General features: G+C 34.0%; 1 protein-coding gene across 1 annotated transcript in view; it reads left to right on the top strand.

Annotated features, from left to right (window-relative positions):
* The window catches only part of RYR3 (ryanodine receptor 3), a 334068-nt gene that overhangs the window by 272826 nt on the left and 43531 nt on the right, over positions 1 to 17711 (top strand). Inside the window, exons 74-84 of the mRNA XM_081937281.1 lie at positions 2333 to 2445; positions 5103 to 5199; positions 8574 to 8680; positions 10349 to 10400; positions 11634 to 11690; positions 12191 to 12290; positions 12822 to 12901; positions 14528 to 14604; positions 15240 to 15313; positions 15981 to 16106; positions 16568 to 16656. Of these exons, the coding sequence (XP_081793407.1) occupies positions 2333 to 2445; positions 5103 to 5199; positions 8574 to 8680; positions 10349 to 10400; positions 11634 to 11690; positions 12191 to 12290; positions 12822 to 12901; positions 14528 to 14604; positions 15240 to 15313; positions 15981 to 16106; positions 16568 to 16656 (972 nt within the window). The remainder of the gene's footprint in view (positions 1 to 2332; positions 2446 to 5102; positions 5200 to 8573; positions 8681 to 10348; positions 10401 to 11633; positions 11691 to 12190; positions 12291 to 12821; positions 12902 to 14527; positions 14605 to 15239; positions 15314 to 15980; positions 16107 to 16567; positions 16657 to 17711) is intronic.

Here is a 17711-nt window from a genome sequence, read left to right on the forward strand (position 1 = left end):
ATTAGATAGAGTGTATCTTTCTTAAACCCCTCCGGTATTATGCCTAGGAGAAAGGTTTCTGGTTTAAACATAATTTGTTCTCCCACCATTTGTTCTAACCATGATTGAATCATTTTCCAATATTTTTTTGCCTCATTGCACGTCCACCACATATGATAGAAAGTGCCTGGTGTTTTTTTTTACACTTCCAACAATTTGGGGCCAGATTTTTAAACATTTTAGAAAGCCGTGCTGGCGGGAGATGCCATCTGTAGAACATCTTGTAAAGATTTTCTTTATACGCCGTAGCCAATGTTAATTTATGATTAAGTATCCAAAGTTTTTCCCACTTAGCCAATTCCACATTGTAACCGAAATTTTTCACCCAGGCGACCATGGTTTCTTTGACATGTTCTTCCTCTAGTTTATATTCCAACAAAAATCTATACAGCACTTTGATCAGTCTGTTTTCTGTCTGTATCAACAGTTTATCTAATATTGTGTAGTCTTTGGCAATACCTTCGTTCTTCCTATCCTGTGCATACCTTGATTGTATCTGTAAATAAGACCACCATTCTACTTGTATTCCTTGTGATGTCAATTCTGATCTAGTTTTGATCTCCCCCTGCTTGTTCAATAGCTCTTTATATGTGACTATATTTTCCACGTTAATTAAATTTGGGTGTATGTATGCTTCCATCGTAGATAGCCAAATAGGTATTTTGGTATAGTGGTCATGTTTAATTTTGTTCCATATTATTAACAGAGATTGTCTAATGTAATGTCTACTAAAATATTTGTGTGCAGATCCTTTTTCATACCAAAGGAAGGCATGCCAGCCTGCTTGGAGGTCATGACCTTCCAATTTGAGTAATCTTTTATTTCTCAGCATTATCCATTCCCTTAGCCATGTTAATATGGCCGCAGTATAATAGAGTTCCCAATCTGGTATGCCAAATCCTCCCTTTTCCTTAGTGTCTTGCATAGCCTTAAGTTTTATTCTTGGTTTTCTTCCCTGCCAGATAAATTTCGAAACCAATTGATTCAGATCTTTGAAGACACCTTTTTCTAATTTAATGGGTATATTCTGAAATAAGAAAAGGAATTTTGGTAATATATTCATTTTTATAACTGCGATCCTGCCCATCAGGGACAGTTGTAGGTTTTTCCATCTTTCTAGATCCTTCTTAGTTTTATTAATCAGATTGGTATAATTGTCTTCTTTGATGGTCACACACCTCGCAGATAAATGTATACCAAGATATTTAACTTTTTTGACAATTTGGATACCCAATTTCTTTGTTAACTCCTCTTTTGCTTTTGATTTCATATTTTTAGTCAGCATTTTGGTCTTTGTCATATTTATCTTTAGACCCACTATTTTCCCATACTCTGTCAGTTCCTCAATGAGTTCCGTACCAGACTTCCTAGGATCTTCTAGCACAAACACTAGATCGTCTGCAAAGGCCTGTAATTTAAATTGCTCCTTTTTAATTTCTAGTCCCTTTATCTGTACCTCTTTGCGTATATTCCTGGCTAGTACTTCTAGGGTTAGTATAAACAACAGGAGGGGTGATGACAAGGGGGCAACCTTGTCTTGTACCTTTCTGGATTACAATACTTTGTGAAATGTGCAAGTCTTAAAGGTGTCAAGTTACAAGACCCTTGCACCCCTAACCATTTAAAACAAAACAGGGGTGTTCAAACTTGACAGCTTTAAGACTTGTGGACTTCAACTCCCAGAATTCCTCCTCTCGCTCTTCATCTTGATGATGTGCGGACGGGCAGCGGGAGGGAGCTGGAACCGGTTCTAAACGGCACTGTAGGTTTGTGGAACCTCTTCTATAGAAGAGGTTAGAACTGGCAAAAACCCACCCCTGGTAGGACGTTGAAACAGAGCAAGGAGAATGGATGTTTGCATACTAATACTAATATTTGATAGTGTGCAAGGCATATTTGCAAAGTGATTATAAGGCAATCTAACAATAAAACATTATAACACATTATTATTTTTATACCACAGTTATAATCTAAGGGAGAGATTGACAATCAAGCCACAAGCTTCCATAGATCTTCAGATACTATAATATAGTATTATTAGTGATTTTAAGATTTTCTTGAGGAATTGTTAAAATTCTAGGAAACCACCAAATCTAATGAGATTTCTGTTTTCTGAATGTCATAAGCTTTAGAACAAAAAGGTTTTTTTTTAACTTCCAATGAAAATTCTATTTTTAATTGGGGAGGCAAGAACTGTTGCTAACGTATCATGCAATGTATGGTAAATATTAACTTTTTTGTCATTGGATCAGGTGAGAATCAGTTAAAATATCTTTATTCATATTGTTCATAGGTTGAGCAACCACTAAGATCAAAGAAAGCAGTTTGGCACAAACTCTTGTCTAAACAACGTAAAAGAGCTGTTGTAGCTTGTTTCAGGATGGCACCATTGTATAATCTGCCAAGGTACATAGTTTTAAAAAATGTTTATATATGCTATTTCTGAATACTGCTTGCATTGTTGAAAAGCATAATGCCCGTCTGATTTTCCATTGGAAAGGTGTGAACCAGAGACAATGACTTGAAGAGTCAGCACACCATTTTCAAATCCCTTTTGAGGTCTTCTGCGCATAAATGTATTGATAGATAGATAGATAGATAGATAGATAGATAGATAGATAGATAGATAGATAGATAGATAGATAGATAGATAGATAGATAGATTATTAAATTTCTATGCCACCCATCTCAATGATATAGCAACTCTGGGCAACTTTGGGCCTGTCATTCTCTCTTAGCCTTAGGCAAGAGGAAATGGCAAACCACTGCAAGGATAATCCAGTCAGTTGCCAGGAGTCAAATGACTTGAAGTCACCCACACTATTCATTACTTCTGTCATTATTAAATGTTTTCAGTGTCTTGCAAATGAGCTTCAATGGCCTTTGATAAAGTTCTATCATTTTTAAGCAATGTGTTTTAGAGAAACTTCTGATTACTTTAAAACAACTGAGTTGGGCTTGATTATGTGAATTACCATATTTTTTGGAGTATAAGATGTACCTTTTTCCCTCAAAAAAGAGGCTGAAAATGTGGGTACATCTCATATGCTGAATGCAGCATTTTTGGCCTCCCAAAACCCCACCCCCTTTGCAAAAATGGCCATGCATAGCCTTTAGGAAGCTTTCAGCATGCTCTTGGGGGCTGGGGAGGGCGAAAATGAGTGGAAAATGGGCTGTTTTTTGCTCCTCCAGCCCCCAGGAGCACTCTACAAGCCGTTAAAGGCTATGCATGCGCCCCCTTTTTTTTTGACAAAAAGGCCCATTTTCGTGAAAAACGGGCCATTTTAGGGAGGTCTGCAGAGTGCAAAAACTTTTTTTTTAATTTGCCTCTTCAAAATCTTGGTGCGTCTTATACTCGGTCCGTCTTATACTTTGAAAAATATAGTACCTAGTTAGTCAATGCTTTGGGAGATATTTATATATTTCCCCAGACCTCAGATATATAAATCTAACCACTTCAATCTAAACTGGCAACATGGAAAAAAGGACTGTATATTTAAATATAGTGTTTTTTTCTATGCAATTAACATCACATATTTAAGGATTTTGTCAAAATTGGAAAAAAAAACATCACTTCCTAATGTATATCAATTGCATGTTCAAGGTTCATAGAGATACATAGCGTTACCAGCATTTGGCAGTTCCATCCTTTCATCTCTTTCATTCAGCACTCACGCATATTGAACAGCAGTGACTTTGCTTGCAATGGAAACTGTATCCATGAATCAAACAAATAATTTTACAGATGCTACAGAACAAGCACAGAACTAGCTACGTATGTTTTTGGCATCAGGAGAATAGGAGAGGCGGTGGAAGAAGAGCGGAAGAAGGCGTAACATTGTTGTGGGGAGATGTTCTCTCTCCCACATAGGCAGCTCTGTAAAGATGTATTGTTCCTGAGGTTGTTTGAGGAGATTACTGGATATTTTATTTTGAATAACCTTGATTGTTTGCATATTCTATGCAATTAGTATTCTTTGAACACAATTGCCAACATGCTTTTATATGCAAATCTAAGTTTCTGACATTTTCCTTTTCCTTACTTATAACTTATTTGAAACAAATGGGAATTCAAAATGTTAAAAAACATCTGAAGATTTGTTTTATACTCAACTCCCATACTCTAGGACAGGGGTGTCAAACTTGATTTCACTGAGGGTTGCATCAGGGTTGTGTTTGACCTCAGGGGGGCAGGGTGGGCATGGCCAGGTTGGGTGTGGCAGTTTCACATCACTCATGTCGGGGGCGCCTGTGGCGGCCTGAGCACTCTGCCAGTTAAAACACGCTCCCGAGCTCTGTTTTCGGCTGTGACGGCCTCCTGCAATCCTCTGCCAGTGAAAATAGAGCTCTGTTTTCACTGGCAGAGGCACTGCAGGCCAGTCCTTCACTGTTTCCAGGGCATAAGGTTAGAAAGAATTCCATGCTGTGCACACTTATTAATTGTGGAAAAACATAAGGTGCAAATCAAATAATTATTGTGTTTTAGAGCAGCTACAATTTAAAAATCTTGGTTTAAAGTTATAAGTGAAGTTGATAATAAGCCATATTGATAAATAAGGACATCATGATTAGACAACATGTAAAGAAATGGCATATACTTAGATTCATTTTACACTGGTTATGTTAAAAATAACAATCTTAAAGTAAAATAATATAGATGTGAAATGGATAGTTCATGTTTTTAGTTCATTTGCATTCAGTGGACATCATAGTGGTAAGGAGTCAATTTAGAATTGCATCAAAGTAAAGTATGTTTTTCCCCAACTGTCTTTATTGAAAAGAATAGAAAAACAAGGACTTACATCTATGGGAAATTGAATTCTGAAATGTTCAGTAAAATATAAGCATACCAATAGCCTTCTTTTCATCTTTTGATTTCTGTCTGATTATTAAAACAATACTTGTCATCTATGTTATTTAAACTTTGCTGAACATTCTTTAATTTTAATGCTTTTTGAATTGAATTGTACAGAATCTATTGGTTTTACTGGTCAGTAATCTTCTAAGCTTTTTTAATTTTATTCTGCTTTTCTTCTCAATTTCATTTTCACCCCTACTCCTAGGCACCGTTCTATTAACCTGTTCCTTCATGGTTATCAGAAATTTTGGATAGAAACAGAGGAATATTCCTTTGAGGAGAAACTAGTTCAGGATTTGGCTGTAAGTACAGATAAAATTGGGCTGAGTCTACAATGCCTTCTTGTCTACACTTATAATCACTTTCATATATACCATCCTGCTATATTTTATGCCATGATATGAACAATGTATCAAGTCTTTATTTTGTTACTGTACACATTTGGATTGAAGCTAACTAGACCAAATCACAGCTAATTTAATTCCTAAATTAAAATTTAATTCAAATTAGTTTAATTTTTTGAAACTTTAAATATGGTGAATGTTTTTTTTTTGTTGTTGTTGTTGGTTAACTGGCATTTTGTCTATTGAATAATGTTTTGATTCATTTTAATATGCCAAAGCTTGGGGGTTTTTTTTTGTACAAGCTATCTCCCTTTTCCTTGATATTATAATACAGTGGCATTCTAACAAATTAAAAACAAGTATGACAGATTTGTGTTTTAGGCAATGGAATTTTTATTTGACAATGCATTTTTTTTTAAATTCCAAATTTTTTAACTCTTTTCTTTTTAACTGATTAATTAAGCAGTAATTTATAGAACTATTATTTTCTGTATGTGAAATGATGGGTTCATCCTACTTGCCAATTTTAATGTTCTCTTGGAAAAAAAGCAACATCCAACAGTGTAGAAGAGACTAATAGATTTATGAGTTGATATATTTATATTCCTTAAAATGCATTTTGCATCATTGATGCAGTATTTCCACTAACCTGACATAGGCTAATTCTACATTGATATTAAGTATAGAATAACCCTGTCTCTTTCAATTACATTTCACAGAAGGTAGCAGATCACACATTCATATTTCTGGATTTCTCAATGTTCTCTTAATGTTTTAAGATGTTGATCCCTGCACAAGTAGACTTCTTTGATAGTATTTGATAGCATTCTTTGATATTTTTAAAGGGCAACGGTTTCTTTTTTCTTTTTTACGTAAAGGTATTAAACAGATGGACAAATTATTCACTTAAATATAGCTGTTACTTTTTTTTTATAAAATGGTGGAAATCTCTGTGAAAGACAAAGTGAGAATTTTCTAAACCACTTCTGTGCTAGTCTATTGCAGCTTAAAGAACAATGAATCATATGGTAACTTAGCAACGAAAACATCTATTACGCCATCAATACAATAATCAGATTATTATTCTCATTCATCAGATGGGAACATTTAGTTGAGAATATAATTGCAGGGAGGTGCATAACTGGTAAATGGTATATAACTGCGTGTAGCCTCCATGGTGTGTAGCCTCCATAACCCTCCATGTAGATGGAACTGCATCTACATGGAGGGAAGTATGCAGTGGAGTACCCCAAGGCTCTGTTTTAGGCCCAGTACTCTTCAACATCTTCATCAATGATTTGGATGAGGGAATAAATGGGGAACTCATCAAATTTGCAGATGATACCAAGCTGGCAGGAATAGCCAACACTCCAGAAGATAGGCTTAAGATACAGAAGGATCTTGACAAACTTGAACATTGGGCACTATCTAATAAAATGAAATTCAATGGTGAAAAGAGTAAGGTTCTACATTTAGGCAACAAAAACGGAATGCACAGGTACAGTATAGGTGATACCTTACTCAGTAGTAGTAACTGTGAAAGGGATCTTGGAGTCCTAGTGGACAACCATTTAAATATGAGCCAGCAGTGTGCAGCAGCTGCCAAAAAAGCCAACACAGTTCTAGGCTGCATCAACAGAGGGATAGAATCAAGATCACGTGAAGTGTTAATACCACTTTATAATGCCTTGGTAAGGCCACACTTGGAATACTGCATTCAGTTCTGGTCGCCACGATGTAAAAAAGATGTGGAGACTCTAGAAAGAGTGCAGAGAAGAGCAACAAAGATGATTAGGGGACTGGAGACTAAAACATATGAAGAACGGTTGCAGGAACTGGGTATGTTTAGCTTAAGAGAAAGAAGGACTAGGGGAGACATGATAGCATTATTCCAATATCTCAGAGGTTGCCACAAAGAAGAGGGAGTCAAACTATTCTCCAAAGCACCTGAGGGTAGAACAAGAAGCAATGGGTGGAAACTAATCAAGGAGAGAAGCAACTTAGAACTGAGGAGAAATTTCCTGACAGTGAGAACAATTAATCAGTGGAACAGCTTGCCTCCAGAAGTTGTGAATGCCCCAACACTGGAAGTCTTTAAGAAGATGTTGGATAGCTATTTGTCTGAAACGGTATAGGGTTTCCTGCCTAGGCAGGGGGTTGGACTAGAAGACCTCCAAGGTCCCTTCCAACTCTACTATTGTATTGTATTGTATTGTATTGTATATGTAGCTCTCTTCAGAGAGTTTGCTTTGATATTGTTAATTTGTTGTAAAACATGCATTGAATTTCTTATGATGGAGATTTCACAATTGTGTTCTGCTGTGATTAAGCAGATATATGTATGTATGTATGTATGGATGGATGTATGGATGTATGGATATGGATATGGATATGGATATGGATATGGATATGGATAAAAATAAATAAATAAATAAAACTTTGGTCCAGGGCATGCAAAAAAAGAAGGGAGGGAGAAAGGGAGGAAGGAAGAAAGGGAGGTAGGTAGATAGGTAGGTATTCCCAGGGTAAGGAAGACGAATGCCAATCACAGATTTTAATTGCTTCCTTTGCTGCCAGTTCCAGATGATTCAATGGTGTTGATACAGCAATTTCCAATCCTTGTTGCAGAGGCAAGCATGAAGACTCTAGTTTAGTGAGCATAGGAAATGGTCTTGAAGGACAGGAGAATGAGGTGCCACCAAAACAATGATCAAGCAAGCACAGCTTGAGTTTATTCCAAGAAACAAATTTCTTAAACAGTTCAGACCCGACCCTTTCTAGTTTACACAAAAATAAAGTGAGGGAAGGGGGGAAGCACATTCAGATTTGAAAAACTCTATTACTTTAGCGGTACAATAAAAGTAGCCCTTGTCTATATGGCATTGGTTTGCTACTCTGATCTACCTTGTGGGGCTAAAGTCACAGACTATAGGTGAGATGCTGAACTATAATGGGCTGGTCTAGAGGAATCTACATAACCAGACAAACCAAATCTGACTTCGGGTAATAAACTTGATCTGTTTCTAGAAAAAAATAGTCTGATTTTTAATTAGGCTCAAGATTTTTCAATTGCATGTTCTGATTATGCAAGCCTATACAATTTTATTTATAAGTAAACATAAGTCAGTCCAAAGGGAATTAAATTTATGAACATTTTGCTATTAAAATGCTGATTTTATATAAGAAAAGATGTTGCATAATTGAATCTTCCATCTAAAATATCAATATGAAAATATAAAATATTAAAATATGGAAATGATAGTTATCCCACTTATTTTTTTCTCCTATTACATACTTTTTATATATAAAATTCCAATGTGATGTTTGCACAGACTCCACCCAAAACAACTGAAGATGAGGAAGAAGAGGATGAAAACCATCCAGATCCTCTACATCAGATTATTCTTCATTTCAGTCGGAGTGCTCTCACTGAAAGAAGGTAACTAATTTATTACTTCCTTCCTTTCCTTCCTGCCTTTGTTATGCTACCCAACTCTATAAAGAGCAACATTAAAAATAATAGGAAATCTTCTTATTAGGATTACTGCCTACAAAATGCAAAAAAGAAACCCAGTACTTAATATTGCATATAATAACAGCGGCAAGGATTGCCTATGCCCAGAAATGGAAAAACAAGCTAACTCCATGTGAAGATGAAATAATAAGAAAGGTGATGGACTGTGCTGAAATGGACAAACTAACTAAAGAAATTCAGGGAAAAGAAGAATCAGAATTCTATCAGATATGGGATAAATGGTATAGGTGGATGGAGGAAAGAAATAAAAATCCTAGGCGATAAATAAGCAGAATGTGGTAGCTCTTACAGATTGTTGTCGGTGTTAAAATGTTTATTCATTGGATAATATAAATACGAATGATTCTGGATAAAAGTACTTTCAAACAAATGCAGTTAAAGGAGAATGTTGGTATATTGACGGTATAAAGATCTTTGATTTAAAATGCACAATTCAATTTGAATGAAATATAAAGAATGATTGTAGTAATGCACGGAATTTAATTCTAACCAATCGACATGCTAGCTGGAAGACGTATTGAAGAGTGTTTTGTGTGTGTGTTATCTGTCTAATTAAAACAATAAAATTAAAAAAAATAGCATACGATGAATTTTACAAAAGAAATGACAAGGAATAGCAATAGCACTTAGACATATATACTGCTTCACAGTGCTTTACACCCGTCACGATTTACAGTCAGCATATTTCCCCCAACAACTTGGGTTCTCATTTTACTGACCTCGGAAGGATGGAAGGCTGAATCAACCTTGAGCCTGGTGAGATTTGAACTGCCAAATTCCAGGCAGCCAGCTGTCAGTAGAAGTAGCCTGCAGTACTGCACTCTAACCACTATGCCACTGTGCTCATAACTAGAAAATAATTACAAGATGTTGATGCATATAATATATCAAAACATAGGACCTCAAAAACAAAGAGTTTTGCCTACTTTACCCCACGTTTTCTTAAATACCCTTTTTATTGTTTTTAAAGATGTTGTGAAATATCAAATTGGACGTGGTATCTGTTTGCATGGTCATTTTAAAATGTTTTCTGGATTTTTTAAAAAAAATCAAAGGTAATACTGTGCTATTTAATGCAGCCTTAATCTTACAGATTAAGAAGCAGAAAGAAAGGTAATGTTTAAAGTTGAATGCATATATCTCTTTTGGATTGAATTTTGCAAGTTTCCCAAAATCCTTTAACACAACAATAGTAAAACATTTAGAATTAATTAAAGTTTTCTGTTATTGTCAGAACTGATTTTGTATTTGATATGATCAGAGATAATTATCAGCTGTATAGCAAAGCCATGGCTAGAATCTTTGTAACCATTTCCAAGGCATAATAGAAAAAAAAATTCCCATGTGAGGTAGATAGATAGATTCTTCAATTGCAAAAGCACTTGGTAAGTACATGTTTTAATAAAGAATCTGATATGGAATCTATACCTATAAGCTTATAAGATTGTATCATATATCATGGGATTGTAACAAGATGAAAGTTTCTCTGCTTTATTAAAAGCTGGAACTTCAGTTCAGTAACTTTTAAAGCCTTTCCAGGAACAAATGTATTTATTTCATACTTTTCTACAGCAAACTAGAAAATGATCCTTTGTACACTACATATTCAGCAATGATGGCAAAGGTGAGTAATTTAAATAGCTACCTAAAAACAATTTAGATTTAGAATGCCATCTCTTTTTTTCAAGTACATCTGAAATCTTAAAATAATATTCAGCATTTTCTATTAGTGACTGCCATTTTACTGTTAATAATAGATTCTATTACTAATGATGCTACTGATCCATCTTTTTAAATAACTGTATCAGCAAACCATCAAACATAAAAAGCCACAGAAAAAAACACGGTTAAAAAAGGGATAAAACAATCCAACAGCAAATTTTGGAGAAAAAAGAAGTATTCCTAGTAATAAAAGATAAAATTACCTTTGAGTTGAGCTGGATTTCATAGTGTGTTCATGGAAATATCTTTCATTGCAGTAATATAGAAATTGTCATTGCCACAATTGTCATTGTGATTATTCAGGGACATTTTATTTCCCAGTCTAATCTCCAGCTCAAGATTTTCTGTTTATCTTCTCTCCAACTACTAATGAATCTAAATAGTATTTAATTTTTTCAAGATCAACCAATATTATATACTTACAATATAAGGTAAATTCTGTTACCAAAGACTTTTATCTAATTGGATGAAAATTCATTAGTATTTAGTGCTGAAAAATAAAGACCAAAGAAAAATTTGATAAAATCATTTCTTCATTAAATAATTATTTAACAGTTGCCCTTATCTTGATGAATCTGGCTCTTGAACTTGCTAATTTAGATCAAAGCCTCCCCTAAATGTAGAGATTTAGAATATTATAGAATCTTAATTTTCCTTCATTTTGGAACACAGATATTCCTACCCAACTCTTTCTTTTTTTATTAAAAAAAACAACAACAACACTCAACACTGGGCAAAATCATGGCCAGAAGATGAAAACATATGAAAAGATGATGTGGAAGAAATTTCTAAAAACAATTCATACATGAATGAAATATAATATATATACATTATAAGAAAAAACTTACTACAGGCCGGTTTTCTGCTGGATTTTTCATATTGTAATTTATTCATTTCCCCCTATTTAGTAAACATTCCACTATAGTATGTATATTTATTTTCTTGCTCTATTTTTTTGCATTTGTTTCTCTTTGAAACACAACTACTATGTCTCTTTGAGACATTGATTTGCAAATCTATCCATGAAACAATCAATCCTCCACTTATGAACTGTGGTTTTAAAATGTCTTTGACTTGTTTCTGCTTATTCATTATCTGAGTCTGTATTTTTTTCTAATGAGAAAAGAGCTGTCAGAGTGAGCAAGATGGTAATGAGGAGGAAGAGGAAGAAGAAAAGGAGAAGACATTTGAAGTTAGTTGTTTTCTTTAAAAACAGATCTTTCGTAATTTATATAGCTATTAGAAATGATGCAGTCACTTGAGATAGGGTGCCCATTTTATTCAAACTTTATAAATTAATATAATGTTATACTTTTTTTCTTTTTCTTTTCACCTTAATTTCTGTCTGTCTTTTGTTCCATATTAAAAAAAACAAAAGTTGCTTATTGTTCTTTTAAAATTTAAACTTTTCCTTTTGCAGCACTTATCCCATGCCTATTACTGTATCAATTGTAGGTAAAACTTTTTATAAAAATCTGTTAGGGAAATTATTTTAAAAATAAGCCCTTAACAAACATTGCTGCATTAGAGTGATTATCATGGCTAATTTATTCTTTTAATATGTGTTTTAATAGGTTTGTGAAAGATTTTTATATTTTAAAAAAAAGTTTATTGTTTTCAAAGACTTAGAGTTTTTGGTACTGATGACAGATACCATAATATGTTAACATGAATCTGCATTCTGACATTCAGGAAAAAGAAATGGAAAAGCAGAAAACCCTCTATCAGCAATCCCGACTCCATGAACGTGGAGCTGCTGAAATGATATTGCAGATGATCAGTGCAAGCAAAGGTAATACAGTAAAAACGGACAGGTTATTTGGTATTTAGTTATGTATTTCTTTGCATGTATATATTTCATTCTGTCTTGAAAAGAAAGTCAGTCAGTCATTAAACAGGCTATAATAAATTCCCTTCTCACCTCTATGGGTGATATGTACCTTCCTCAATTGCACGTCCTCTCTAGAGGCCTGAGAATTTGAGAGTTTTGCATATTATCTTAGCTATTCCTAGCACTGCACTCTTCTGCTCAGAGAGCTTTCAATTTGATCTATGGAGGATTCCAGGACCCTCTTCCAGTTTGGGAGTCGCAGCCTGAGTGTTCTTGCCACCACTGGAATCATTTTGACCTTTATTTTCCACATCCACTCTAATTCCTCCTTCAGGCCCTGGTACTTCTCCAGCTTTTATACTCCTTTCTGATGTTGCAATCACTTGGCAACAATTGGCTATTACCTGCCTATCCATCTGATTTTAAACTTGTTTTTAAGCTTAGAACCTTTTAAAACGATCATTTTGTGACCACTATATTCCTGATTGACAGGTGAAATGGGGCCCATGGTAGTTGAAACTCTGAAGCTTGGTATTGCTGTTCTAAATGGAGGTAACTCCGTTGTTCAACAGGTAACCACATTCATAATTATGCAATTGTCTCCGTGGGTGCATATGCTTTTAAGAATTTTAAAGGCGACAATACCAGTTTGTAGGCAACTTTGCATAAGTTTACTTTTATTTATTTATTTGTATTTGCACATATTTTTAGATTAAAATTTTCTGAACAAATAATGGCCAAATCAAACTATTATTGCTCTCTGTATAGCACCCAAATCCACTGAGTAATATCCTTCACTTTCAAATAACATTGCAACTACCCCAAGATAAACTCCAGGGTTATGGTTAGGGTCTGAACTATACAAGCCAAGTTGGTAAACTTCTGCATGATCAAATCATGTATCAAGGACCTGATCACTTGTCCCACAAGAACTTTTATTAAAGACTGGAAACCTATTATGTTTTTTTTTTTTTGCAGAAAAATGGGGAAAAAAACTGGTAGTTTATGGATTTTCTAATTAGAATGGTTTGATATGAGCAGAAGAGGATTAGGATATAATTTTAATGAGGAAGGAGAAAAAATAAAATTTATAACTGGTGTAAAGAAGATTGGAAATCATTTCTTTGGATATCTTTTGTTCTTTTTTCCATTCGAATTTCTTTTCACTTTTTTCTTACCTTTATTTTTCATATCTCACTCTATATTATTGAATATTTATCCACTACTTCTGTGAAAATCCTTAATAAAAATTTATATATATATATATATATATATATATATATATATATATATATATATATAAAATATATATATGTATATGTATATATATGTATTTGTGTTACAACCCCTGGTATGCCCAAATATGGGAGGAAACTCACTACTCCCACTTTCTGTCCTTCGGCTCATCACAGAAAACCATCCAGGCAGAAAACCATATTTTTATTTTTAATGTTGCCTTTTTATATTTGTGTTGTATTTGTGCTGATAAATAAATAAAAGGAGACTAGTATAGATCCATTTCAAGCTATTTAGCTCTCATCAGCTAGCCATACCCTTAGTGGCTTAGTGGCTAAGACTCCTGCCTAATATGCAGTACAGCCCAGGTTCGAATCCCAGTAAGGGTATGGCTAGCTGATGAGAGTTAAATAGCTTGAAATGGATCTATACTAGTCTCCCTTTATTTATTTATCAGCACAAATACAACACACACACACACACACACACACACACACACACGCACATATAAATAAAAGATATCCAGTCATCTTCTTCAAGGGTGAATATTGAGGGTTGGTGGGTAGGAATTATCATAGTTATCCAATAAATCAGTCTGTGAGTTGTTTCTTTCAGATTTCTGTGATATCCCCTGTGCCTGTCATAATAGTGATGGCCCTTACCTCATTCTATCTCAGCCGCCCCAACCCCTCCCTTATTCCAGGCTTTGCTCTAGAACCCACCACCTCCAATTCCTTGCCCATTTCCAGTCACCATTCTTAGCACTCAGCAGCAAGGGGTCCAGCCAAGACAGCCTTTAAACATGCCATATATAGGCTTACATTATCCAAGTTCCCAAGACAAGTCCAAAGGTGCACATAGTATGTTAAGATTGTAACTTATTCTCGTCCTAGCAAAAATATATTCTTGTCATTAAACAAACTCAGACTGTTTTTAATATATTTTTTCCATCTCTGATTCAGAAAATGTTGGATTATTTGAAAGAGAAAAAGGATGCTGGTTTTTTCCAATCTATCTCTGGCTTAATGCAATCTTGCAGGTAAACACTTTCTGGGCTCAGCTGCATGTATGAATGGAATTTAGACTGATCATGTGCTATCAAGTTTTTGTCAATGACTGTATAGATAGATTTTCTCTATGAAGATCTGCCCCTAATCTGATCTTTCACATCTTCAATGGGATATACTTCTCCAAATTCATGTTTTTTGAAAATGTGATAATGTGAACTGAGATGCAATGAATGGATTTAGTTCTGAGGCATGCATTATTTTGCCCTTTAAGAATCTTTACAATATTTTCATGCCACCATTCTTAACTGGTTGTTATTGTTAATAATAACAGTTTAAAAAGTAAATCTGTTTATCTAGGAACACTAGATTCTTACTGCCCTTACCATTGATGAAAAAAGGAGAAAGTGTTCAGTGGATTAAGTTAATTTTTGTCTCAATTGATATATTGCAGTGATATCAACGGAAGGAATATTGAAAAACTGGTTTGGGTTTAGGATGTAATATTGATAGAGAAGCATTTAATACTGATTTCAGTGAAACTTCATCTTTCAAATGTATCATTTTTAAACCTTTATAATTCACTTTTATTATTTGAATGATTTGTTAAATTATTATTCCGTCTTATTATTTGATTCAGAAATCTTTTGTCTTTTTTTTTAATAAGTGTTCTTGATTTGAATGCCTTCGAGAGACAAAATAAAGCAGAAGGCCTTGGAATGGTTACTGAAGAAGGAACACGTATGTACAATGAATGAATTCGATAGATTTACATTTATTTATTTTTTCTTTTTCAGCCCAATTGTTCAGTACACTTAAGGTCTCTTTATTTAACCTCCGTAAAATGATGTGTGATTAAACTGTGCTGTTTCATTTAGTTTCCAAGAAAACATTTAATAAAATATCTAATGTAATTATAACTTGCTTATTTTGTATTCTTATTATTTTTCTTTGATCCACAGTCATCATACGTGAGCGTGGTATGTTTGGGTTTACCGCTTTTGATGCTATTGTGTGTGGCAAATACAGAAAGAAATCTTCTTTAATTGCATCTTTATAGATATCTTTTAGGTTAACTTTCATGGTCTGCAGATGATTGTGTATGGGGCTTGAAGAAACAATTTTATGCTTAATTAAAGAAGCGTCTTTCATACCTAAGGCATGGTTTGATAATGACTAACCATTTCCTATTAGATTTTTAGTCCTGTAGTTTGATCATGAATGCTTTGGAGTGCTAAATATTTTAGCTTTGCTTTTTCTGTTTTATAGTTTGCTTTTATCATTTCCCCAGAGTATTTATTTTTTTTAAAGAACGAACTACTGTAAATTAGCTTACAGTATTTGCTTTTTATTACAATCACTTAGTTTGAAGGATGCTGTTGAAAGACTATTTGTTCTGCATGTTTAGAAGCAATTGATTATCGCGTAATTCATTGTACTGTATATTTTCAAGGTGAGAAAGTACTACAGAATGATGAGTTTACTAAAGATCTATTTAGATTTTTACAACTGCTGTGTGAAGGTCATAACAATGGTAAGTGATGTGCAATATATTTTCAGCAATTTACTGTTTGATTTTAAATCTTTGGGGAAATAAGTTATTCCAATATCTTTCATACTTAAATGGATTTTCAATTCTTCAACAGTTTATCAGTTTCTCAGATGAGGTGGACTCAGAAATATTTTTTCACACGTATAAGTTATTTCCAGATACAAATCAAATTGCTATTTTATTAAATTCAAATCTAGTAAGTGAGAAGTTTTGCTATGTAATATGTTATGCAATTAATATTTCATGTAACTTTCTTTAAAAAGATTGCACTTCTTTCATATTATTAGACCCAATTACTGTGGTATCCATCAGGTGGTTATGAATGCAATTTCCTTTCAAAACAATGCACAATTCTTCATTTTCTAAATGAACCTAAAAAATGAAAATAAGTAAGACTATATTTAATCTTTAATTTATATAGCACAAATTATTTTACCTTTCAGATTTTCAGAATTACCTGCGCACGCAAATGGGCAATACTACTACAGTGAATATTATCATTAGCACAGTTGATTATCTTTTGCGGCTTCAGGTAAACAGAGAAAATGTTATATCACTCTGTTATGAAAATCCTTTGCCTTTACAAGTTTTTGGCTTTCATTACACTTGGTGTCTGTTCTTTTTTCTTTTTACAGTTCCATGATTCAGTAATTGTGTCCTCTTTTTCAATTATATTGTATTAATTGAAAGAAAAGCAGCATAGCAACCAATCTGAATAGAAACTGTAAAATCTAAGCTTGGGAAAAAAACTAGAAGTATATTGATGACTCTTCCTAACTTTAATTTGAGATAAAAACATGTTGGGATTTAAATGTTTGATTTGAATCACACTCAGGTTTTTCTTTTCCTACATATACTTGATGTAGTTGATCTCTGAGGAAAAATTGATTTTTAAAATATTGCTTTGCTTTATGTTTGCAGACACTGTGAGGGAATTAAAAATGAATGCCGTTTTCCTGAGAAAACAAATAAGCTGCTGCTTGATTTTCAAACCTCCCCTGGTTTTATATACAGCAGTAAAGACACTGATGCTTAGGGGTTTTTAGGCCAACTTCACTGAGGCCCTTAAAGATCAGTCCAAACAGACTTGCAAAACTAAAAAGAAGGGATTTGTTTGGACAGGTTGATTGGGAACTTGTCAGCTGATTCCATCCAATTCCCAGGAATGTGAAACCCAGGCTCCAGGATTATTAGCATCCAGATCATGACTCAAGAGGCGGGATATTTAAGTAAAGCAGCCTTTTCTAATCTATTCACAAAAGACTTGAATTTCCATAATTACTATGACAGCTTCGTCATGGCTATGAATTCTGGGAATTAAAGTCAGTTTATTTACTGCACCTAGCGCTAGAAAAGCTGAAGCAGGCATTTAAGTAGATGCATCATGCAGTCATACATTAACAGCTTTTTAAAATATTTTTTAATCTACATTTTAAAAGTTTGTTTGTGAGTTAGTAATTCTTCTAATTAGATTATCAGAAGTTAAACCCTATTTAGGTTGGAATCCTGGTTTTGGAGCACTTTTCCAGCTGGTTTTACTTGATCCTGATCTTTTACTTGATCCTGATCTTCAGGGCCAGGATAAAT

The sequence above is a fragment of the Natrix helvetica genome (genome assembly GCF_964273705.1).
Source record: "Natrix helvetica genome assembly, chromosome: 1".
Lineage (NCBI taxonomy): Eukaryota > Metazoa > Chordata > Lepidosauria > Squamata > Natricidae > Natrix > Natrix helvetica.